Source organism: Syngnathoides biaculeatus, chromosome 12 (assembly GCF_019802595.1).
Source record: "Syngnathoides biaculeatus isolate LvHL_M chromosome 12, ASM1980259v1, whole genome shotgun sequence".
NCBI lineage: Eukaryota > Metazoa > Chordata > Actinopteri > Syngnathiformes > Syngnathidae > Syngnathoides > Syngnathoides biaculeatus.
In genome coordinates, this window is record NC_084651.1 from 22,795,873 (window position 1) to 22,822,438 (window position 26,566).

General features: G+C 40.5%; 1 protein-coding gene across 2 annotated transcripts in view; it reads left to right on the top strand.

Moving 5' to 3' along the window:
* The window catches only part of LOC133509803 (adhesion G protein-coupled receptor A1), a 244,421-nt gene that overhangs the window by 14,405 nt on the left and 203,450 nt on the right, over positions 1-26,566 (top strand). For both annotated transcript variants that reach the window (XM_061837178.1, XM_061837179.1), the window contains exon 2: positions 16,409-16,480. In XM_061837178.1, the coding sequence (XP_061693162.1) occupies positions 16,409-16,480 (72 nt within the window). The remainder of the gene's footprint in view (positions 1-16,408; positions 16,481-26,566) is intronic.

The following is a 26,566-nucleotide window of genomic DNA, read 5'->3' on the forward strand; positions in this document are numbered from 1 at the left end:
AAAACTCGTAAGATTGGCTTTTTTGTTGTTATAATGTGAGAAATTCTGAGGTCAAGGTCATTCATTTCTTTTAAGTAGAGTGAAACATTTTTCTAATAAAAAATGTACCTGTACACAGTTTAATTTATTTAACATTATCTACACGAAGTTAGGGTTAGGGTAGAAATTTGCTACAGCTATTTCGAGACCTCAGTGAAAAAGCATTTGTGTATTACTATGAAAATAGGCATGTCTGGCTTATTTGTCTGGATAGAGGTTGTGACCATTTCTAGATTGAGATGTTTGTGCCTTGGGTTTAGGTAGGAACCAGTAAATTGGGGAACAAGTCTTGAAAATCAAAAGCACTGACCTAATACTATACTTGACACCTAAAATTGCGGGTAAAAAATACTATGACATTCTTTTTCTTTTTCCTTCAGCACTGTAATTCCTTAAGTTGCTGAGAATTTCCCAAAATAGGATATCATAATTTCTAATAATAATTTTTCCCAGAATAGCTGTAAAATACATTGGAACAGCTGAGGTCCAACACAGTCCATTAGGACATAATCTGATATGCTGCTCAATCTCTAACTGTATCACTTTTTGAAACTATTTTCCCATGAGAAATTACGTAAATATTAATCATGTACACTACGTGTTTTGTTATATATTGTGAATGCATGTAGAGATGTCGCATAAAATCGTGCTTATTCTTGCCGCTTGCTGCTTTAGTTGTCATTAACATGCAGAAACTGCATAGTGTGTACATGTATTATTTAACAGTATTCTGGTTATATGTTGGTGGAGTTTTTAATCAACTGTTCATAGTATTGCTTTTGTCATTATCCATCCTTTTCTAGACATTTAAAAACAGGATTCACATTATACATTTTACATTTTATACATAGTACTGCAGACATACAATTCCCCTGCCTTGTCTTGCTGCTGCTAGCATACACATCTGTATACCGTACATCCACCTGTATATCAATTTAGTCAAATACAGTCATGTTTGTAATTAACATCTGCATAGATAGTACTGTATTTATTATTCATGCACATGGCTTATGGCCACACGACCCTGAGAACGCCCATCAGATCTCGGAAGTTAAGTGGGTTTGGCCCTGGTTCGTATTTAGATGGGAGACTGCCTGGGAATACCAGGTGCTGTAGGCTTCATTACCCGGCTAAAATGCAGAGGGATTGTGTCAGGAAGGGCATCCGGCGTGGAAAAAAACTGTGCCAAACAAATATGCGTTCATCTGAGACGACACACTGTGGTGACCCCTACCGGGACAAGCCGCAATGAAAAGAAGATTCATGCACATGCACATCTTCATTTCTTGATATTTAATTGAAATTACATCCTCCAACATCCTTCAACCTGCAGTTCATTAAATGTGGGTTTGCAACATTTCAAAATTTGGTGAAATAGGGTCTTGAACTAGCACCATGGAAAGTGGCTCCCATTTTGGTGTAATTCTAATTTATTGTACCCAAAATTCATCCATCCATCCATCCATCCTTCCATCCATCCATTTTCTTAGCTGTTTATCCTCAGAAGGGTCGCAGGAGTGCTGGAGCTTATCCCAAGAGGCATGGTACACCCTGAACTGGTTGCCAGCCAATCGCAGGGCACATCGAGACAAACAAAACAGTCGCACTCACAATCACACCTCGGGGAGATATAGATAAATTTATTTGCCCGATTAATGTTGCAAGTTTTTTTGGATGTGGGAGGAAACTAGAATGCCTGGAGAAAACCAACGCAGACACGGGGAGAACATGCAAACTCCACAGAGGGAGCATCAGGATTGAACCTCAGAACTGTGAGGCCAACCCTTTCCAGCTGCACTCCTGTGCCGCCTACCCTAAATCCCCCATAACAAATACATTGAAAACAAAATGTTAATTAATGTACATGACCTATTCTACGACAGTACCTACACTGCTCTTCTGTGGAAGATGAGCCTAATAATAGTTATTTTAGACTGAAATCTGCCAGATTATCAGGGAAGGAGTTCAAAGAGCAGCAAACAAAAAGAAAAGCTGTCTTGTAGCTGTGGAAATCCTCTCGAAGACACTAAAGATGTCGTAAATTTTGTGAAGTGTGGCTTTTCTGGATTAGTACTGACATCCGTGCTGGTTTAGCATATTCTCTTAAACTCATAGCAAATGTTAATATCCAAAAAGTCGGGTTTCAGGCTGTAATTGAAAGTACAAATGAGTGCCTTTGCAAGGGGACATATGTACAGGGAAGAAAATAAGTATTGGAACACCTTGCTATATTGCAGGTTCTCCCACTTAGAAAACATGGAGGGGTCTGAAATTTCCATCGTAGGTGCGTGTCAACTGTGAGAGAGATAATCTAAAAAGAAAAATCCAGAAATCACAATGTATTATTTTTTTAATGATTTATTTGTGTGACACATGCGCGGATCGCCGTAAATAGTTACCACGAAGTGTTGTGTGCTCAGAGCCAACAAAGCGAGTATAACAGTGAATCGATGCTCCGTGCTATTACTACTCCCGCCATTGAGCAAACAAAACAAAAATAACAATGTACAATGTTCAAGCGTTTGAGCCAGAATGCACACAGGCGCAAGTCAACGTGTTGGGAGGAGCATGGTGTTGACGACGAAAAAAAAAACAGTCGCATTATATGGACCGCGGAGATTTTATGCTTTTCTAAAGTTGGTTTCGATGTAGAGAATATAAAGCAGGCGTGGCCAGACTTTTTTTTTTCTTCCCCAAGTTGTACTTTTCAAACACTGATTTTCTCGCGTTCGACCGGCAGCGGGGATGGTGGGAGGGGTCGGCAGGGGGGGTTGAATGCACGCTTTGTCGTAAATAGTAACCGGGAAGTGTTGTGTGGTTACACATATATATCCATCCATCCATTTTCTTAGCTGCACGATAGTCGCAGGAATGCTGGAGCCTATCCCAGCTCTCAACGGGCAGGAGGCAAGTTTACACACACGCAGACACGGGGACAACATGCAAACTCTACACACGGAATTCCGGGATTGAACAGCTGCGCCACTGTCCAACCTCATAAAATGTGTTGTTGCTTATACAGTACCAGCACGAGAGGCTATAACTAAGCAGCTAATAACCAGTAATGATTAGATGCGTTCAAATTTCACCTGCTGGTGAACGAGCCTCAACTGTCACAGCCACAGCTTTATACTGTCAGGTTAACCCCACGGGAGGTTAAATAAAAATAAATTTGGGTGTGTTTTCTCAGTTTTGTTGCACAACACGTCGGCATCTTGGCTTAGCTAGAATGAATCGTCTGTAATACTAAGCACTGGCAACGTCAGGAGCAGAGTCAAGGATGTTTCTTCCACGTTTGGGTGTGAAAGCTGGCACACATCCATCCATCCACATATTTTCAAATCTTATTTTTCAATTAATGCCCAAAATATATGTAATAATAATATTACTTCACATTGGAGGGTACATATGAAACTTGGGGAGAGTCTTCCTTTAAATACAGGATATAAGGAATGCGATGTTCAGGTCCTCTTTGCTGTCCGTAATAAAGTGACCAACCATGGCTTGCGACTTGTAGTCACCAGTCAAGGGGAAAATACAAGTGAATGTTGTACTGATGTAGTTTGCTTTGCTTGTGCTTGTTGGCAAATTGTCAATGATTGTGTAGTCTTGTAGTTATGACTGGTCTTAAACTATCCATCCAGCCATCCATTTTCTACTGCGTATCCAAGGTCAGTTTATGGGGGCAGTAGCTTTAGGAGGGAGGCCCAGAACCTCCCCCTTCCCAACCAGTTCATCCTGCTCTTCCGGATTGATCCCAAGGCGTTCCCAGACGCTGCACCGATCTGCCTGTCGTTATACATTCCATTCTTCCCTCACTCGAGAGGGTTAGGGTTAGGGTTAGGGAGATACTCCTCCACTTGGGGCAAGATCTCATACCCGATCCGGTGGGACCACACCACCCTTTTCTGACTGAGGATCATGGTCTCAGATTTGGAGGTCCTGATTTTCATCCCAACTGGACCCCATAAGTGCAGGCCTAGCCACCAGACACTCGCCTACGAGCCCCACCTCCAGCCCTGGCTCCAGAAGGGGCCAGACCTGGACCCAGAAAAGGGAAACCTAAATCCATTATTTTTACTCATCATGTATGATGACGTTTATGGAGCCATGTTTTTTTCTGGTCCCTCAACTGGGACCTGTTTGCTATGGGTGACCAATCAACTTAACTCCTAGGATCATTGGGACACACAAACCCCAATACCAACTTAATGGTGACGGCTCGTGGGGATTGGGGGTGGAGGTATTAAACTAATATGAGCTAATAGCTACACATGATACTATTGGTTCACATTGGACTCATGTATTTACTTAAATACTACTACTCACGATGTTGTCATGTCCCTGTTCTCTACCTCTGCTGATCTTTTTCCCCTTCTCCAGTTTCCTGGCTGACTGATTGTGGTGGGCTGTTGCCTTTTGCACACCTGATGGCAATGACAATCAGGTGGTTATTTTGGTGCAACAGAAGCAGAAGGGTGCCACATTATTGTTTTGTATTGCTCTTTTTCATCGGTCCTTGTAAATCACTCCCGGTTTTATACCTTGGTATTAGTCTTGTACCTTTTGTGTCTGACCCAAGTCCTGAATCACTGCTAATCCTGCACTGATTCGATTCAGTTTTGTTTTTCCTTTTTGCGGCATCTTTCTTCTGCTGTGGCTCCGTCCATTGAGGTAATTTAGAACAGGACTTTTATTTCACACTGACCTTTTTGTCAGGACCTCCTTTATTTTGTACTCTTACTATTTCATATGTTATGTGTACTTTAAGTTTCCCTTTTGTACATAATATACCATTTTTATTAAATCAACTGTAGATTACCTTAGCACATGTCAGCTTTTGAGGTCCCAATTCTTTTGACCTTGTACAACAGTCATTATAGAATCCAACTCCTTGCAAAAATTAGGGGATCACCACCACTCTGGGGGATGACAATTTAAAGTTTACATTTTTCAGAAAAAAGATAGCACATAATTCTTCAACGAGACAGTTTTTATTCAAAATAAACCACCCTTCTCGCTTCAATTAACAGACAGAAAAAAGAAAAATCAAAAAGATAATTGTTGTAGTCAGTCACATTTTTATTTTTTAAACGTAGAGAAAAGAAGTATGGAATCACCTTGTAATAATCAGTTGTAAAACAAACCATTCTACTAGTCATCAGTTGAATAAGAGTGCTCACAACTGGGAAAGCATCACAGAATGTTTCAAAAGATGATTTACCAGTCAGGAGTGTCTAAAACCTGGATCAAGTACAAACAAAATGGGAAGTTTGTAAAAGGGAATGTGTCCTGTTTGAACAAGGAAGACCTCAAAGCATCAAATAGAAAACTTAAAGCCGCTGAGGTGCTTCTCCTCACAAGTGTCATGGGAGTGCTGGAGCCTATCGCAGCTATCATCGGGCAGGAGGATGGGTACACCCTGAACTGATTGCAAGCCAATTGCAGGGCACATGAACCCTGGTCCTTAGGAGTGAGAGGCCACTGGCTTAAACAGTTACCATGCATACACAAAACATTACACAAATCCCAAAACAGCTGCAAAAGAGAAATTCTGCTGGTTCATGATACACAACGGAAATCCAGTATGTCACAAGGTGGAAACCTTCAGGACGGACTGGTCCAGTGTCCTTTCATAGATATTAGACATGCCAGCGCCCTGTTGCAGCCTGAGAAACCAGTATGGCTGCCATGTTGGGGAGGTCGTTGTTCCCATACAGTAGCAGCAAATGCATGGACACTGAAATCAGTGTTAACTTGCTTATATCACTTTTCATAAGGGTTACTTTTTTGTCAATGCTGAGTTCGTGCATTTGGCTTATTTGTGTTTGTGCGCTGGGAGTTTATTTTATTTTTTGGACCGTGGAACTGAAGCTTAACATCATAAAAAAAAAAATGGAGATAGGATTAACACCGATAGACATGACAGACATAAAAACTTGGGCTTCAGTCGGATGACCATGGAGAGGAATAGAGTGATCACAAAGCAACTTTTTTTGTAAAGAAAAAAAGAACGAAGCAACGTTCTTTGCTCGTTGCCGAAACAGAAAGATTACGTACGTTATGGATCGAGCATCCGGATCAATGTATGCTTAATATCAGCCTCATGTTCATTAGGGGAAAAGGCATGGCATATTTGCCTAATTTTGAAAAGCAGAAATGAGAGGACGCCGAGGAGGAATTTACCGCTAGCAATGGCTACCTGCACTTGCTTGTTTAGCAATAGCTGAGCGCAGCCTGAGTTCATTCTTCACCATCCCAGCCTCCCTTCCCTAATTGTAAGTGAAGCATCTTATATATTTTACTTGAATGTATTTTAGTTTTTTTTATATGACGTGCCAACAGAATACTAGCAGGTGAGAAGATGGCGGAAGAATGAAGGAAGTATGGTAGTTCCAATTTTTAAAAACAAGGGTGATGTTCAGAGCTGTGGGAATTATAGAGGAATGAAGTTGATGAGCCACACAATGAAGTTATGGAAAAAAGTAATGGAGGCTAGACTCAGGACAGAACTAAGTATCTTCGAGCAACGGTATAGTTTCAGAAGAAAGAGTACCACAGATGCATTGTTTGCCTTGAGGATGCTCGTGGAAAAGTAAAGAGAAGTTCAGAACGAGATAGATTATGTCTTTGTGGATCTAGAGAAAGTCTATGACAGAGGACCAAGAGAGGAACTGTGGTACTGCATGCATAAGTCTGGTGTGGGGGAGAAATATGTTACAATACTACAGGACATGTATGATGACAGCAGAACATTGGTGAGGTGTGCCGTAGGTGTGATAGAAGAATTTAAGGTGGAGGTGGGACTGCATGAGGGATCAGCTCTGAGCCCCTTCCTGTTTGCTGTGGTAATGGATAGGCTGACAGATGAGGTTAGACTGGAATCCCCTTGGACCATGATGTTCGCAAATTATATCGTGATATGCAATGAAAGCAGGGAGCAGGTGGAGGAACAATTAGAAAGATGGAGGCATGCACTGGAAAGGAGAGGATTAGCTGAAGTAAAACAGAACATATGTGCGTGAATTGGAGGGGTGGAGGTGGAAGAGTGAGGCTCCAGGGAGAAGAGATAGTGAGGGTGGACAACTTCAAATACTTGGGGTCAACAATCTAGAGCAATGGAGAGTGTGGTCAGGAAGTGAAGAAACGGGTCCAAGCAGGTTGGAACAGCTGGCGAAAGGTGTCTGGTGTGTTATGTCAGTCGAAAGGAAAAGAAGAAGAAGATATGAAGTGTCAACAGCCATCCATTTCTGATTATCCTCACGAGGGTCGTGGGAATGCTGAACCCAATCCAGGCGGTCATCGTAAATGTTTACTTTCACGGTGAAATCCGACTTAAGTTAAGTTAAGTCGCTACTGTGGGAACGGATCTCAGTCGTAGACCGATAACTCCATGTATTACAAAGCTTCTGCGACCATGGCGGCCATTGCTAACATTTTCAAATTTTTCATCTTTCAAACTTCAATATTGGTTATATATAATTCCATGTTTGAATGTGTTAACTTCATTATTCTCCTTTCAAAAAATATTGTCCATTTCTTTAAAAGATGATGACATTTTAACGTTTTTCTCTTCCATCTATGCTAATTCTGGCCTTTAAATGCGCATCTTCATCAAAAAATAATTAAAAAATTAAATTCACCATGATCAATTAAAATTTGTATGTGGATTTTTGTTGATTTATAATTTGACATAATGTAATTATACAGTTTACTTTAATTTGAATGTAATTTTTGACCAGATTTACTTGATGTGAGCTCACACAAAGCACTCCCCAAAAGTCCAGTACACTCCAGTCAGTCAGAGGAGAGATATCAACACTATCACTGAGCAAGAATCGATCCCACACTAGCTGCATCAAAGTCACGATTCTATGCCACTCCACTGCAGTAACCCACAAAAAAGTTCAATTTCTCTAATTTCTCCCAATTTCTCTCATCTGATTTTCTCGATATTTGGTGCTTTGAGCTCAGACTTCTATGGCCATTTCAACCTAAATTTGCATTTTGACATCTTTGGAATTATTCTCATGTTGTTACTTGAACAAAAGTACTGGGACACTTTTGAATGTCAGTCCCCTTACTTCTGGTATCGACAATATTTTCTGACAGGCTTCCTCATGCCTCTGCTTGATTAAAAGTGCCCTTCCCTCCCAAACATCACAGTGATTTCTTTGATGCTCTGACTGAATTTTTTTTAACCTGTATCTTTTTACAAACATCTATTAACATGTAACTGTGTTTTAAAACGTTATCCCCCAAAAAAATGTTTTATGATCTCTCGGGGACGTTAAAGAATGCACAGGTTAGCATGAACAATTGATCAATCAGTCTCGTAATGAACGAATAAACTAGAGTACATTCTCGAGCAAAACAGATCATCACAACACTGTTTGACTAGTGTTACACAAAAAAAAAAAAAAAACGCAACTAGTAGATGTAAGACCACCATCAAAGATCTAACATGGTCACTTTGAAAAAAACGGAACAAAAAAAAAAACAGCTACTTGACTAAAGAACATTGGTGCAATCTTTTTGCACATAATTTCTCCTTGCATGGTAATAAACGGACAATGACGCAAATATCTCAGAGGATCTATACTGAAAGTATGCGGCATATGATTTTTTCTTGACGAACCTTTAATAGGCATACTTGGCTGAGTGCAGACAATAACAGTGCTCTATGGACTGTACTTTAAACATCTGTGCTCAGAAGGTGTGAATTATTTACAGCTATGTGGCTCCCAATCCTCTTCTGCTGTATCCTTTTGTGGCTGATTGTAAAGCATCTGTGTTACACTATATCACTTCAGATATGGAGATGCAGAAAAATAATACTTATATGTTGATGACTGACACTTGGGAGATGCATTACAAGCATAATGGGAAGTTGCTTCTTTGAAATGCATTAACTGTATTTAATTTACTGGTCGGAAAGCAATAATCGAGATCTAATAAGTAAATTTGCCGTATAAACAAAAAACCCAAGCAGGCTCTCTCCGTGCCTCTGGCCTTGTTTTCCAATATATTGATTTTCAAAGATTGATATGAATGTCAACCTTGAGTTTCAGATTTAGGTTTTGCCTGTGCATAATACATTTAGCGTAAATGTAACTAACGTGAAAACTAGGATGCTGTCGCTGGGTAAAAAAAAAATATACATATATATATATATATATATATAGGGCGGCACGGTGGATCAGCTGGTAAAGCGGTGGCTTCACAGTTCATGATATATCGCAGCACTGCCGTAAATAGGGGGCCGAATTGTCAAATTGAGCTACAAGAGCACTTCTTTCACAGAGTCTTGGTCCAAGATGGTGATGGATTTTTCAACATAAACACGGGGCATACATAATATACAGCATTGGATCATGTGACTGCCGTGCTTACAAAATTTTTTGCAGCGCTTAGAATGCTGTGATTGTTCCATTTTAGTCACATGCTGTGATGACAGTTTCAGATGACACAGAAACTATACTGACACATTTTATGGTTTGTGTAATTTCCCAACCATTACATTTTCATTTTTTAGTAACACTACCAAATGAGTTTGTATGATTAAAAAAAAGACATACATTTAATTTGGAAGGCTTTGGAATGGAAATAATTATCAACGACACCACCACCACCACCACGATCACACACACACACACACGCACACAGTTTTTCTATGATTACGCATAGGCTTAGCTTGCAATAATCACTGCAGTGGTCCCTTTTCCAGTTGAAAAATTACACTGGAGAGTATATCAAGCCTCGATGAATGAACAAAAATGTAAACTTTTTAGGATTTTCATCATTTTATTTAATGTCATTTGAGTGGATGGTGTGGGATTGTGAGCTCGGTTGTAAAATTAACTCCATCTGATGGGTGTAATTTAATAATGAAAAGTCTTCATGGTAGCCCACGCAATTTGTAAACCACTGAATTATTGTATGTTACCTTGACATGAGGTGGAACAAACAAGTATAATGACATTTACTAGCACAGCTTCTACTTCAGTAAAGTTTGAACATGGAAAATCCCTAGGCAAACATTTTTCTAAAGCCTGCCAGAATGAGGTTCATCAGTCAAGAAGAAGTTACCTTATTTTACAAAATTCCCCCTCGCCTCATTCTTTACCACTTGAATAAACAACTTGGGAGTTTCCTCCCGAGTTTTGATGGGATCTATCCCAGGCAGATGTGCCTCACTATCATGTAGAGAATGTGAAAGTCTGGCAATATATACAAACTTCTCATAGGTAACCCCCAAAGCAATGTCAGTTTCCCATCGTAGGTCAGCGTTGGTTGATATAAAATATGTTGTTTTCATTGGCTGTGCCTGTAACTCTAGCTTTGAGAACAACACAACATTTGGCTGGTTTGAAGAAATGTGTCTCAAAACCTTGAGTCCAGCGGATCCAAATGTTTGCAATAGTTAACATCGTGATCTCTGCGCCATTTGGACCTTATGATTGGTGTGTGAATGGTGTTGGTTGCTATTTTGGTCTCAGTTCTTGTGCAATAATACAGCTGGATTTCTCTAGTGCATGGCCGGCAAGCTCTTTTCTAGATTGGCAACATTTCAGTCGGACCACACAGTGTGTCTCCCGGCTGGAGCAAGGATAGATTAGAAGTCCAAGATCATGTTTAAGTGTAGAACTGACATATATCTCATTTGTCTCCATAAAACCCCCATCTGGAATGCTTGACATGAAGTTATTAGTTATTGTTGCAGTTATCCGACATGATCAAGCTTATATCCTTAAATCAGTGTTTCCCAACCTTTCTTGAGTCAAGGTATCCATTTTTTTATAATACAAATCATGTGACAAAATGTATAAATACTTATATGATGATTATTCTTGACATGGTTGCCAATTAAGAACTGCATATTTAGTCCTCCTGCATAGTAGCAAAGAAATGTCTGTACTGTATTTTCCGGATGATAAGTTGCTACTTTTTTTGGATCCCATGAACCCTGTGGCCTTTTTTCCAAGGCGGTTAAAATTCATTTTTTTCCACAAGCCTCTATAAGTTTAAAATACTTTGTTCCATAAATATCCATTGCCTACAATGCATTCAGGTTTAGCCATACGCGGAGGCCTCAAAAAAGAAGGAGACGTTACTTTAGCATGTGTAGAAGAAGAATGTACCTCAGTCGGCCATAAGAGAAGAGGAATCTACTTGAATTGGATGTAGAAGAACAAGAATCTACATCAACTGGAAGTTGAAGACGGTGCTAGTTTTTGGTCCCTTGAAAGCAGGATGCTTCAGAACAGTCACAAATGCAAAATATCTATTTTTAATTGAATTAATTTAAAAATCTTTCAAATAAAGTGACCACATGTGATGCTGTTTCAGTAAATTTTAAACACATGGAGCATCATGAAAGAATCTCCTATCACTAAGGGATTAAAAGGCTGGACTGCCACGAGAAGAGAACAGCACAACTTCAGGGGTAACTCAAGATGAAAATGACATTGAGCATGAGTGTGAGACTTAAATGATATTTGAGACTTTCTGAGGGTGTTCAACCACAATACTTTAGTGGTTTCAATAAACAGGAGGAGGATGAATTAAAAAAAAACTTTTCTGTTATGTTTGAGCCTTTTTTATTGCTGTGTTAAAGTCACTCTTTGGAAAAAAGTTATGTTAATAAACATGTACCAAGTCTTCTGTGTGAATATCAAATTTTTACCACGTACCGGTGCATACGTGGTACATTTTATCCGCAGCGTATGGTCCGGGGCAGCTTGTGTCTGGATCCCCACCCCTCAAAAATCAAAACGCTACACAGCGTGGGTGTAGCTTATTAACCGATGCGCGCTGTCGTCTGGAAAATACGATACTTCATGACATGTTGGGACCAATGGAGCCAAAACAAAATCCTCATTCACATCATTGTAAGACATTGATTGTGTAATTCAGAGGCGCTCAATTTGATCGATCGCGAGGCAGTCTTGGTCAATCGTGGGACGGGGTGCCCAAAAAAAAAAAAGTCAGCAAATTTTCGCGTGCGTGCGCCATTGTGCACCGCTGATGCAGTCTTTTCACAGATATTCTCCGTTGCAAGCAAAAAAAAAAATCTAATCCAAATTGAAAGTATAACATACAGCTACTCAGTTTGTGGCATTTTGCAATGTGATTCAATGAGTGAGCTGTGACTGGTTGTTACATCCAATGGCACAATTCACATAAGTACTGCAATAAATGAAAAGAAGAAGCCACTGGTTTCTTTTAGGCAGCACACAGAACTTTCCCTAACAATGACCGCTGCTCCACCACACTCTTTTTCCTAGTTTACCATACACCCCCCCCCCCGCTCTCTTAAAGACGTACACTCATAATTACAAATGTTACAGTTCTTACGCAGCCCATCAATATGTTTTATAATGACAGCGTCCACCACCGCTACTTTAGTTAGCAACACAGTCTGGGCAACGTAGAGCAAAGATGAGCGAGACATGCGGGTTATGTTTACTTTCGATATTAATGGAGAAAGTTAAAAAAGAAATGCTGTTGTTTTAAAATGCAATGACTGTTGGAGTATGTGAATAATCAAAGAAAGAGTGAATAAAATTGATGAGATTTTCTCTTTTCCGAGTAGGAAAAGTCTGGTCTCAAGCCAAAGTAGAAAGTGCAGGATGAGATGGTGTGGAATTTTAAAATTCCACCTTGGGTCAGCCTGATCCAGGATGAAAGCACAGACAATATAGTGCAAGCTAATTCTGCATTTTAAATATAGGCAACATAACATTAACCTCAAAATGGTATGGGAGCATCATCATCAACCCCCCCCCCACTCCCCACCCCCACCATTCCCCGTCGTCGGTAGGTCGCGAGAGTCTGGCTGCTTGAAAATGTAGATCTTGGAGTAAAAAGGTCTGGGTACCCCTGGTGTAAATGTTCATGTAGCTGACTTTCATATTGCTGGTGCACTTTAGAATTGCTCTTGGAATGACTGGAGTGGCTGGAAAGCGTTGGGCTCACAGTTCTGAGGACCTGGATTCAAACACAACCCTCCCTGTGTGGAGTTTGCATGTTCTCCCCGTGCCTGCCTGAGTTTTCTCCGGGCACTCCAGTTTCCTACCACATCCCAAAAACATGCAATATTAATTGGACGCTCGGAATTTCCCTAGGTGTGACTGTGAGTGCGGCTGTTTGTCTCGATGCGCCCTGCGATTGGCTGGAAACCAGTTCAGGGTGTACCCTACCTCCTGCCCGTTGACAGCTGGGATAGGCTCCAGCACTCCCACGACCTTTGTGAGGAGAAGCGGCAAAGAAAATGGATGGATGGATGACTGGTGATCAGTCCAGGGTGGAGTCAATATATAGCCATGGGTCTAACCCTCCATCTTAATGTGAAAATGGATGGATGGATGGTGTGTAAATTGCGATTAAAAATTTAAGAATAGTCACCGTCAAATGCATATATGTATGAAACTTAGTAATATAGCAACATATCATTTTTTGTTTGCAGTAGAGGTGCAACAAGTTATCAATGAACAATTGATTAATAATTAAAATTATCTAACTATTATGATAATCAATGAATTGTTTAAGGAACTTTTTAACTTGCAATTGTCAAAATCATAGGACAATTTCCACCTCTCAGCAGTAAATATTCTTTGATTTCTGTAATACCCATGGAAGCGGAGTCATTATTTTTGTTTCATCGCATTTGTTTATCAACATTTGTTTCATCTGCTTTGACTTTGGAAAACAACGTTCCACAATGTTGCCTATTTTTAGACATGTTATGAAAAGAACCAGTAAATGAATCGAAATAAATTTACTATATGTTTGTGCATTTTTTTTTGTACAAATATACAATCAATATGAAATAATGTCCTGTTATTCAATAAAGGGTTGGAAATTCAAACATATTTTTGAAATCCGATTCATCGATGAAGTAAACAGATTAATCACTTGTGAAAATAATTGTTATTTGCAGCCCTAGTTTGCCGTTAACATGGTTTGTGCTAGAATGCACCATTGGCTGCAGTCCACAGAATGCTAAAATCGTGAATCTGTCTCTCAATTATGTTCTTTGCAATTTTTCCACAAGGAACATAATTGACAATGTAAATAATGAGTTGGACATATACCCAGAAGTAGGTCCGTTTCCATAATGATCAATTATGTTACTCCACTCATTTCCTGGACATTAAGCAGATGCCTGAGTTCATCACGTAGGGACTGACAAGCAGATACACAAACACACACACCACATGACACGCTTCAGTTTGCTAAAACAGAGGCTGCCTGTCCTTGTATGGATGTCCAAAGAGGGATGTGTAGGTGTCTGGGGAACACAAAGAACAAAACCCAAGTGACAGAACACCGTCAAATCATCTCACAAAACTCATATGTGACTCTCAAAAGAACTGGCAAGTGTTCTTAAACATCAAGACATGACAAAAAGCTTTATTTTCAGTTTTCATTTTCAGTAAATATATCAAATATTGGAAACCCTAACCCTATGAGCATCTTCTCACCAAGTCTGTGAGACTTCATGCTGGCATCTCGTGGCTTAAAATTTCTCATGTCAGTGAGCTTTGTGTGAAAATAAAACTAAAGTGACAGGGCCCCAGTAGGATATTGATGTATTGATCAACAATAATGAAAACATAAACTGTAGCTTTCTGACTTTTGGCTCCCTTCAAATTTACCCAGCGTAGTGTTTCCAATTGAATTAAGAAATTTCACATTGATACTTTGAATCGAAGTTCTAATCAATTTCAAATTAAAATGTAATCTTAAACACACGACTAGGAGACGATAGCAAGTTAGTAGATCCAAAAAATGTTGCGGGACTAGTTAAACAATCTTGGGAAAGGGCTCCTTCCCTTCAAGCACAGTAAACATTATCATTCTAAATAGATGAAAATAGGCTACATTTGAAATGTTATCATTCTCTTTGAGAAGATTTGTTCATTTATAATGTTCTTTATGACCCAATTAGTTAAGTTGTACTTTAGAAAAACAAATCATCATCATCATGGTTTTATGAAAAGTAAAACTTTGAGGTAGGCCAACATGTAAACGGTATGTCACACGATGATATGTCTTTGCCGACAGAAGCTTGGGTCTTTCCTGATCTTCAGCCAAGAGAGTACCGCCTGTGAACAATTCCCTTCTCTGGCCAACGTGTTTTCACTCTGGGCGTAATCAGTTCTCTCCCCAAAGAATATCTAACCATTCCAGGGATACAGTATGTGGTAAAAAATAGTTTTTTGCCAGTTGTCTGATAGGTTGTCTGTTATTAGAACTGCTATAATTTGAACTTTAAATTTTATTCCATGTAAATACAAATTCATTACAAACTTTACTATGAAATTATATTCAAATGTAGTACAAATTAGTAAAGATGAACTTTAATAGGTAGAGAACCAAGGAAGAATCGATTTGCTTTTCTCGTTAAACGTTTATCCATCGATCCATATCCTCACTAGGGTCATAGCTGTGCTGGAGCCATTTCCATCTCACTCTAGGCAGGTGGAGTGGTAGACACTGAACTGGATGCCAGGAAATTACAGGAATTAAAACAGGAATTGCATTGTATGATTTTCAAGAGCATTTGTCTTTCTCAGATGATATGCATACATACCTGTACATGTCCAAGTCAATTAAACACCTAACGGCTAAATCCAAAGTGTTCCTCTTTCAAGCAATTGCAACTTGTTGCTGCAGGATCGCAATCTTTTTTTAATTTTGTTATTGTGGTAGCCTTGAACAAGGCATATATTTGGCAATCGTAAGTATTTCTCATTGATATGTATAACACAACTTGATCCAGTCTTTTAGCACTTTCTTGTGTCATTTCCATGCAGATACCCATTCATTAACTTATTAACACAAAAAAAGGGTATAGATCTTTTTTGGGGGGATGTTTTCTGGGCATCGGGTGGGATAAACTCCAGCTCCCCTCCACCCTAAAAAGGAGAAATAGTATCGAACTGAATCCAAACCACCAAAGAAAGCATGTACACTAATGGTGACGTGGCAATGACTGTAATATAAAGTTAATAAATACAAAACAAGCAATCAATGTTGAAATATTGTCTTTCGTGATCTAAGTTACAATAACTATTAATAACACACCAATTCACATATGATTATTTTTTTTAATATTTGGGTATTTGTGACCTATTGTAAGTCAACCGGCACCCTGTGCAGGAGACATCCCTTGTCATCAGTCCACTTTTTGGGGGGATATCAGACCAATCTGTGTGACACAATGTTTTTCCCCCAGTATCAGGCCAATAATTATCATTCCGGTAATTAATGTGCATTTCAAATCTAGAATTTTTGTGAAATGATCTTCCTTGTGCACTCCGTAATCTCACCTCATTTCAAATCATATTTTGCCCTTGAACAGAAATCTGAGTAACAACAAGATCACTTTGCTGAGGAACAGCTCCTTCTATGGCTTGGCAGCTCTGGAAAAACTGTAAGTACTTAAATCAAGCTCCCTTTATTGTTTTGTCGTCCCTTGGGTCCAAATAGAGTCATTGTACTGAAGCTGTAGAAAGCCAAAAGGAAGACATAGTGGAAATTAGTAGTGCAACTTGCGGGAGGTTTGCCAGACATTTTCACCTTTCAGCCAGAGTGCTTAACCTCAATTTTTACACTGAATGTCTTAAAATAGATAATATAAAGTGTCGTATAAAGGTCTCAAGTAGTGCAAAAATGTTCAACGTTTGACAGTCTGCAAACCTAGTCAATGAATACGTCACTTTATGTAATATCCCAGGAGCCTTCACAGGATAAGCCTGATGATGAGAGCTATGATGGCTGTGCTACTGCTCATGTCTGCCCGTGAACTCAACACTTGATTGCTTTCACTTCTCTTGAGCCCTCCAAGAACTGTTTTTCTACGTGGTCGGATAGTGACACTGACATTTTTAGGTAGCGGGGAAATATGACTGGATATGCATTTTTCTACTTTTAAGTCAGTTATGGTAGATATATTCTATGGATTTGCACTTACATGAATGCAAGTAATAAGTATTGTGAAAAATCTTGAGAGACTTTTCTTTAATAGTTTAATAATTCATCAATTAAGGATTAGCTCAAGCATTTAGTTCCCCCTGAATCATAATTCTCGAGTCTTAGAGGCACTTTGCTAGCATTATTGTGACTCAAAAAGATATGGTTGTATTAGTTTGGTGTGGAGAACTTGAGCACCCTGACCAAAACACCATTGTTAAACATCAAATCTAAACACCTTTATCAACTAGAGTAAAAATTATAAAATAAGGTCACTTGTCCAACATCAGTGACCTCTGACTACACAAATACTTTTCAGGTAAAATATATTCCACGGACTCAGCAAAATCTAGAGTCAAAGCTTTTATTGCTCGAATGTGGACTTATTTTATGTATTTGAATGAATGTGGGCGGTACGGTGGAGCAGCTGTCAAAGCGTTGGCCTCACAATTCAGAGGTCCAGGGTTCAATCAAGGCCTTGCCTGTGTGGAATTTGTATGTTATCCCCATGCCTGCATGGGTTTTCTCCGGACACTCTGCCTTCCTCCCACATCTCAAAAACATGCAACATTAATTGGACACTCTAAATTGCCCCTCGGTCTGATTTTGAGTGCGACTGTTGTCCGTCTCAATGTGCCCTGCGATTGGCTGGCAACCAGTTCAGGGTGTACCCTACCTCCTGTCCATTGAAAGCTGGGATAGGTTCTAGCACTCCTGCGACCCTTGTGAGGATAAGCGGTGAAGAAAATGGATGGATGAATAAATGGGAAGTGTGTGAGAATATAATCTTAGAGATTAGATGTTAGCGAACCCCACTAGGCTTCCTCAATATAAAACAGCCGGATTAACTCTGTCTTTTTTTGTGTTTTTTTGAGTGGTAAGAAAAAGATAATAGAGAATATGCCTCGGAATTAAGCAGACTCAAAAGTACTTTAATCTAGCATTTACAAGTAATGCCATGCAAGTCAGACGTGATCACCAGTACCGATGTAGACAGTTGATTAGGTGGTTACATTTAGCAATGTTTATTTTACCTTAGTGGTTGTAGTCTGGTAAAATGTATTCCTCCCATTTTGTTTTCTCCTTCCAGTTTATTTGTTAGAACAGTGTATCCACCATCTTTTTAATAACTTTGAGTTGGAGTCATCTGTGACAGTCTTGTGCACTTCAGAAATATCTGCAAGTGCCCTTTGACACGTTAGTGACGATGTACACTCCCATGATAGCTTCTTGTAGTAGCCCCCTGCTGTTTAAAAACTGTTGAAGTTAATACCAGATGGTTCCCATGGTGGCCCATCCCTGCTTAATCTTTTAACAATTATTCCTCTATGTTTTTGAAAGTTAGAGTGACAAATACGTCTCACGGCTGTAGGGCTCTAAGAAAACCCAATCACATCTGTTCTTAAAAGCTAATCAGGGTCAAGCCTGATTAATAATGAGATTGGGGACTAATTGGGAATACCAGGTGCCATATGCCTTGATCTAGTCTCTGGGGTGTGGGCCAGCCCAACTCAGTGTTGGTCCAAACCCCAGATAAAAAGGAATGATCTGAGTCGGGAAGGCCATCCATCCATCAAAGTCAAAACTTCTTCCACAAAACGGCAACACCGAATCAGGAAAACGTCCATCTATCCATTTTCTTAGCCGCTTATCCTCACAAGGGTCGCAGGAGTGCTGGAGTCTATCCCAGCTGTCAACAGGCAACTTTGTGCATGGATGACGCGCTCTCCGCTCACATTCATTTTTTCATATAGACATTGAAGTGAATAATGTTTTATGTATTTTCCATTACAATATCTATTTTAGAATGTTTATAGGGATGACACTTGGGCTTTAATGGTCCATGTTTTTGGAATGTGGGAGGAAACCGGAGTGCCCGGAGGAAACCCATGCAGGCACGGGGAGAACATTCAAACTCCACACAGGTGGGTCCGGGATTGAACTCTGGACCTCAGAACTGTGAGGTCAACGCTTTACCAACTGACCCACCGTGCCGCCCCCACAAAGAATTAATTAATGAAAAAAGGTCCCCTTCATCACTCTTTCTTGGAACCTTACTTCTATGTTCTGTCGTATGAAGCATTTAGATAGACTTGTCAATGCAGTTGATGCCAGACCTGGTACGCTCAATGAACAGAAGTGACGTCCCACTGATTCTTGCTACGGCACATAAGACTAACGTGCTTGGCTAGTTGCATGACAGTATAAGGGGGAACCGACTGTTTTAATAATATAAGTGTGTATGTGGTTGCACAATTCATCTTGCTGCTGTGGGCTCACGTTACTTGGTTTCTTCGATAGTAAAAAGACATGGTGGGATATGGATGAGGGAAAATGTTATGCTATTTCAATGGACTGGCAAGATAACTAGATTTCTTTTAGTTGGATGTCAAGACACGAATGTATCGATCCGCATAGCTTATTTTTTTTTTATGGAGATACAAGAAACAAATACCAATGATTAAAAAATGGATATTGATTATATATATATATATATATATGATTATTTGATATCTCACAATTATCACAATACTGTACTTCATTAAAACAAGAAATTTGAGATGGCTAGTTTGAAAGATGAAAGATGGATGTATTGATCGATGGATGGATGAATTGATGATATTGATGATTGATTTGGATGATTGATTTGGCCTACAGTATCTGCTAAGTACTGAATGCAGCCCTAAGGTGGCATAAGCCAGTGATATCTGTAAACCGGTCCCAAGCCCTGATGAATGCAGAGGGTTGCGTCAAGAAGGGCATCCGGTTTAAAACTTTGCCAAATAAATACTGTATGAGTGTTCATCGAAAGAATCCCATACTGCAGGGGTCGAGAACCTTTTGGGCTGAGACAATCATAAATGCCAAATATTTTAAAATGTAATTACAAAAGAGCCATGTAATATTTTAAAATCCTAATACAAGTGCATTTGCGCATTTATGTAGGACCAACACTTTTAAGAATCAGAGTCAGAATCAGTATCAGCTTTATTGGCCAAGTGTGTAAAAACACACAAAGAATTTTTCTCCGGCAGTTGGACATTCCAAACAAAGAAAAAAGAACAACAAAGGGTACAATAAGTCTCTGAATTATTTTAAATATCATTGTTGTGATGTTGCTAAACGATGATGACAAATGTACTTCTTACCATTAATGCGACTTCTGGTGCTGCACGGTTTTGCTGATGGCTTTGTTTCATACCTCATGAGATTAATCATCATGCAGGCATTGAGACTTCCATCTGTTAATCATGAATGTAATTCAATTTGATTTGCCATCATGATGGTACAATGGTGAGCAGCTCTTGCCGACAAAGGCATGTCTTTTATTCATTTGATTATCTTGTCTTTGGGTGAAAATTTGTCAAAAGGTATATTGGCAACATCAAGCACGAATGATTTGGCATAATCCCGATCTGTGAATGGCTTTCCGTTTTCTCACAATTGCTAAAGCACCAGCAAAGCTATCTGAATTCCATTCACTTTGTTGGGTCCGAACACGGATTTTAGTGATGTGGCGTTTTATATTCGAGCATTTCCATCCATCCATTTTCTTAGCCACTTATCCTCACAAAGGTCGCGGGAGTGCTGGAGCCAATCCCAGCTATCATCGGGCAGGAGACACAGTAAACCCTGAACTGGTTGACAGCCAGTCACAGGGCACATGGAGACAGACAACAGTCGCACTCACAATCACACCGAGGGGCAATTTGGAGTCTCCAATGAATACATGTTTTGGGACATGGGAGGAAATTGGAGTGCCCGGAGAAAACCCATGCAGGCATGGGGAGAACATGCCAACGATACACAGTTGGGGCCAGGATCGAACCCTGGACCTCCGAACTGTGAGGCCTACACTTTACAGCTGTTCCTCCGTGCCGCCTATTTGAGCATTTCAACATTGCAATTTTGTTGTTAGAAATTAGACACACAGTAGAACTTTCTCTCTCCATAAAGGCTGTCCAATCTTTCCAAAAACTGCAGTGCTCCTCATCATTTTTGTTTGAGCGATCGCTGTCAAAAGTGTTTTCACCATTAGTTGTTGCGACCCGATCTGCGTTTGAGCCCTCTGTACCTGCGCAAATCAACTGCCACAGCAAACTATGGCAACCCCACGAAGACAAACTGTCTCTGCATCATTTGCATTGGCTGTGTGATAGAAATAACACGTGCAGTATGTAGTTAGAAAGCTCAGGAGTTGGTTGACATGATGATTAGGAACACGGTTGATATTTTGTGTATCCATGGAGCAGGTGAAAAGGCAGTAAGGCTGTAAGTTTAGGAGCAGGCTTTAAATTATTTTACCACGGCATGGATGGGAAGAGAAATGGCGTAGGGGTTATTTTAAAGGAATACCTGGCTAAGAATGTCTTGGAGGTGAAAAGTGTATCGGATCTAGTTTTGAGGCTGAACCTTGAAATTGATTGTCTTATTTATAATATGATTAGAGACCATGCCCCACAGGAAAGATGTGACCCAGATGTGAAAGAGAAGTTCTGGAAGGAACTAGATAAAGTAGTTCTGAGCATTCCAAACACCAAGAGAGTGGTGAAAATATTTCTAGACAGCATAGGATGGTGGTGTCTAAGATGACTGTGGAGGTGGGGAGGAAGATTAAAAAGACAAATGTAGAGCTAAGAACAATTTGGTGGAAGCTGAAAAAGGAAGAATGTTGTGTGTCCTTTCGGAAAGAGGTGAGCCAGGCTCTTGGTGGACAGGAGGAGCTCCCGGAAAACTGGACTACTACAGCCAACATGATCAGAGAGACAGGCCGGGGACTTGGTTTACTTGATGTGTCATCTGGTAGGAAAGGGGAAAAGGAGACTTGGTGGTAGAACCCCAAAATACAGGAAGTCATACAAGGAAAGAGGTTAGCGAAGAAGAAAGGGGACACTAAGAAGACTGAGGAGAGGAATACATTGAGATGCAACGTATGGGCAAAGGTAGAGGTGACAAAGGCCAAACAAGAGGCATATGAAGACATGTACACTCGGTTGGACACGAAAGAAGGAGAAACAGATCTCTACAGGTTGGCCGGACACAGGGATAGAGATGGGAAGAATGTGCAGCAGGTAAGAGTGATTAAGGATAGAGATGGAAATGTGTTGACTGGTGCCAGTAGTGTGCTAAATCGAAAAGAAAGAATATTTTGAGAAGTTGATGAATGAAGAAAATGAGAGAAGGAAGAGTAGAAGAGGCAAGTGTGATAGGCCTGGAAATGACAACGACTAGTAAGGGGGAAGTTAGAAAGGCACTAAAGAGGTTAAAAAATGGAAACACAGCTGGTACTGATGACATACCTGTGGATGCATGGAAGCAATTTGGAGAGGTGGCTGTGGAGTTTTGACCAACTTGTTAAACAGCTTACTTGTGGGTGAGAAGATCCCAGAAGAATGGAGGAAAAGTGTGGTGGTTCCCATGTTTAAAAACAAAGGCGATGTGCAGAACTGTGGGAACTATAGAGGAATAAAGTTGATGAGCCACACAATGACGTTATGGGAAAGAGTAGTGGAAGCTAGAATCAGGACAGAAGTAAGTATCTGCAAGCAATAGTATAGTTTCATGCTCTGAAAAAGTACTACAGATGCATTATTTATCTTGAGGGTGCTAGTGGAAAAGTACAGAGAAGGTCAGAAGGAGTTACATTGTGTTTTTGTGGATCTAGAGAAAGCCTATGACAGAGTTTCAAGAGAGGAACTGTGGTACTGCATGCATACGTGTGGCAGAGAAAGATGTTAGAATAGTACAGAACATGTTCAAGACAATGGCACTGAAGAGACAACAGGAAGCAGAAGTAATGTTGAGGTTTTCTCTCAGAGTGAGCAGGTTGGATAGGATTAGAAATAAGATCATTGGAGTTACAGCCAAATTGAGATGTTTTGGAGACACGGTTCGAGAGAGCAGACTATGATGGTTTGGACATGTCCAGAGGCGAAAGAGTGAATACATTGCAAGAAGGATTTAAGAATTATGCTGCCAAACAAAAGAGTAAGAAGGTTGATGGATGTTGTGGAGGAAGACATGAGGGCAGTTGGTGTTAGATAGGAAACTGCAGGAGATACGCTCAGATGGAAAAAGATGACACGCAATGGCGACCCCTAACTGGACAAGCCGAACGGAAAAGAAGACGTTTCTGCTAAGTACTGCATCTAGATCTAATTAATTGATTAATAATAATCTATTTTATCCATCACTCTTGCTTGAGTTGTAACAGAACAATCTCTTTTGGGAGAACTGAAGTGTTTTCACATTTAGGCCAGAATTTGAAAGGAGGTTGGAAATCCATTGAATCCATAAACTTAGTTCAGTGTGGTTGGTATTCAAGTTCAACATAAATTCACAATTATTTTGTAGCTTCAATAGCATAATCATCAATAATAATAAAGATTCTCTGTGTATTAGATAATGGGCTGCACTCCCCACCCTCTAATATGGATCCATGTTACTGTCATTGGATCCCACGATGGCAAAACATGAACAAAGCTTGTCACTGTTCACTGGTCAGTTAGTTTTTCTAATTCATTCATCCAGTCAAACAAAAGAATCTATGTATGTCAAGCGGCTCATCTTTCATTTTTACTTCTCCAATAGCTTTAAAAACACTTTACTTTTTTCTCATCGATTTTTGCACATCGGACAAGGGTCGCAGGAGTGCTGGATCCTATCCTAGCTGTCAATAGGCAGGTAGCAGGGTACACCCTGAATTGATTTCCATCCAATCGCAGGATACATGGAGACAGACAATAGTCACACTCACAATCACACATTGAAGTCCCCCCAGTAGAATGATGGAGCCGCCAGAGGGGGGCGCTCTCCAGCACTCCCTCTAAGGACTCCAAAAGGGTGGGTATTCTGCACTGCTGTTTGGTGCATAAGCATAAACAACAGTCAGGACCCATCCCCCTACCTGCAGGCAAAGGGAGACTACCCTCTCATCCACTGAGGTAAACACCAACGTACAGGCCCCGAACTGGGGGGCAATAAGTATACTCACACCTGCTCAGCGTCTCTCCCCATGGGAAACTCCAGAGTAGAACAGAGTCCACCCCCTCTCAAGAGGAGTGGTGCCAGAGCCCAAGTGGTGTGTAGACATGAGTCTGACTATATCTAGTTGGAACTTCTCGACCTCACGCACCAACTCAGGCTCCTTCCCTGCCAAAGAGGTGACATTCCATGTCTCTAGAGCTAGTTTCTGTAGCCGGGGATCAGATCGCCAAGGTCCCTGCTTTTGGCCACCGCCCAGCTCACCCCTAAGGCCCGTTTCACAGGTGGTGAGCCCATGGGAAGGGGGACCCATGTTACCCTTTCAGGCTGTGCCCGGCCAAACCCCATGGGTCCAGGCCCGGCCACCAAGTGCTCGCCTTTGAGCCCCACCTCCAGGCCTGGCTCCAGAGGGGGGCCCTGGTGACCTGTGTCCGGGCAAGGGAAACAAAAATCTGATTTTTGTAGTCATCATAGGGGTTTTGGAGTCGTACTTTGTCTGGTCCCTCACCTTGGACCTGTTTGCTATGCGTGACCCTACCAGGGGCATGAAGTCCCAGACAACTTCGCTCCTAGGATCAGCAATTGTAATTAAAAGGAGAGCTTTGTGCTGAAAATATCTCACAATTAAGAGTCTGGCATCTGCAATTGTTCACTCTGCAAACCTGATGCCAAGGGCCTGATGAGGCATCTTTTCAAAGTTTAGCTCATTTCCTCTGATGAAATGAATTGTATTCAGCCTCTTTGTGAAAGTGTCTCATTGGGAGGCGATTGATGAGAGTAAATAGAGACTCTGAAAGCCACATTGTTCATCTAGTTCTGATTGTGTGACCAGTGTGCGTCCCAAACGTTGTCCTAATCGAGTCATGTAGGTCATGTCATATTTTAAGTCCAGGAACAGTCTCACAAAAAATGAATTTGATATGAATTAGTTATGGGCAGATTACCATGTTGAAGGTATATTGTACCACTATTTTGACAAGTCAAGGTTTCAGTAACGCTTCACTGCACATTACCAGTATGTTGTTTTTTTTGGGCGGGGGGATTTGGAGGTGCTGCAATATGATTGGCTCATTGCAAAGAGCAGACTGTCACACGCTAAACAATCAGCCTCTTTGATGTTAATGAGGTGAGGAAGTGAGCAGCATTTTTTCCTCTTTCCTCGATGAGCAGGTCGGGGGGGGGGGGGTCCGAGTACACACACACATTTTGAAACACTTTTCAGAAAAAAAGCCAACACAGTTTTACATTTCAGAAAGCATCCATCCATCTATTATTCAAGCCACTCATCCTCACAAGGGTCACAACAGAGCTGGAGCCCATCGCAGCTAGCTTCGGGTGAAAGGCGGACTACACCCTGAACTGATCGCCAATCAGTCACATGGCAGATATCAACACCATCACTGAGTGGGAATCAATCCCACGTTGCTCACACCAAAGTCAGACGTGTGTACCACTACACCATCAGTGAGTTTTCACTTCAGAAAACAAATTAACCAATAAAAAAAAAAAAACATTTACATTTAAGATCATTAAGAAAAGCAGAAAAGCAGCCCCGTAGCTCAGTGGTTAGAGCACTGGTTTGGTAAACCAGGGATTGTGTTCGTATCCCACTGGGACCTCCACTCCCTGAGAAGGGTTGCGTCAGGAAGGGCATCCAGTGTAAAAATTGTGCCAAACATATATGTGCGTTTCATCTGAGATGACACACTATGGCAACGCCGAAAGAAGCTTTCTTACTAAGAAAAGCAGAAACACTTTTACAAAAAAATGAAACAAATTTACAAAAGACAAAAAGAAAATATTACATTCAACAGACATTCTTAGTAATCTCAGACTCTTTTTTTGGAAAGACCCATTTCGCTTCAAAATGGTAGTCTCCGCAGATGTAACAAGATGTCCCCAAATAGCGATTGTACAGATGGACGCCCTGAACAGCCTGCCTGTACAGGCATTTGATGCATTATATACAACACGTAGTTTCCCTTTATACTCCAGCACAACCTACGCACACAGTTTTAAAAATCTTCTGCAGTTCTAGCCCTATTGGCTAGGACGACACAGTGTGGTGTTTCCTCAACACAATTTGGTCATTTGCAGTAGCTGTTTTTACTTTGCTTTCCAAAACAACGAAAAAAGCAACAACAATGACAACTGTAGAAGACAGTTTGCTTAAAAAAATTGAGTTAAGTTAAATAATAAGGCGTTTGTTAAAGAAAGAAGATGCTGGTAGGAATTAAAAGGACATTTTACATTACTTTATTATATTTGCAAGGAAGCAGTCAGCCAATTTTTTAACATACTGAGCAAGGAATCTACCTTGCAAACATTCTGGTCACAAGCTTTGCTTTTTCATTGACAGGCACATTACATGTTATGAATATAGGTTAGGATTAGTGTTAAACAGCATTTGGTACTTTACATTCTATTTACAGAATATGGCCTGAGCAGAGGTAACCCAGCGACAAGGCTTGCAAACCTTGAAATGTATTTTCACTGTAGCAAAGCAAGCAAAGCAAAGCAAAGCAAATTTATTCATAACGCACATTTCATACACAAGGTAACT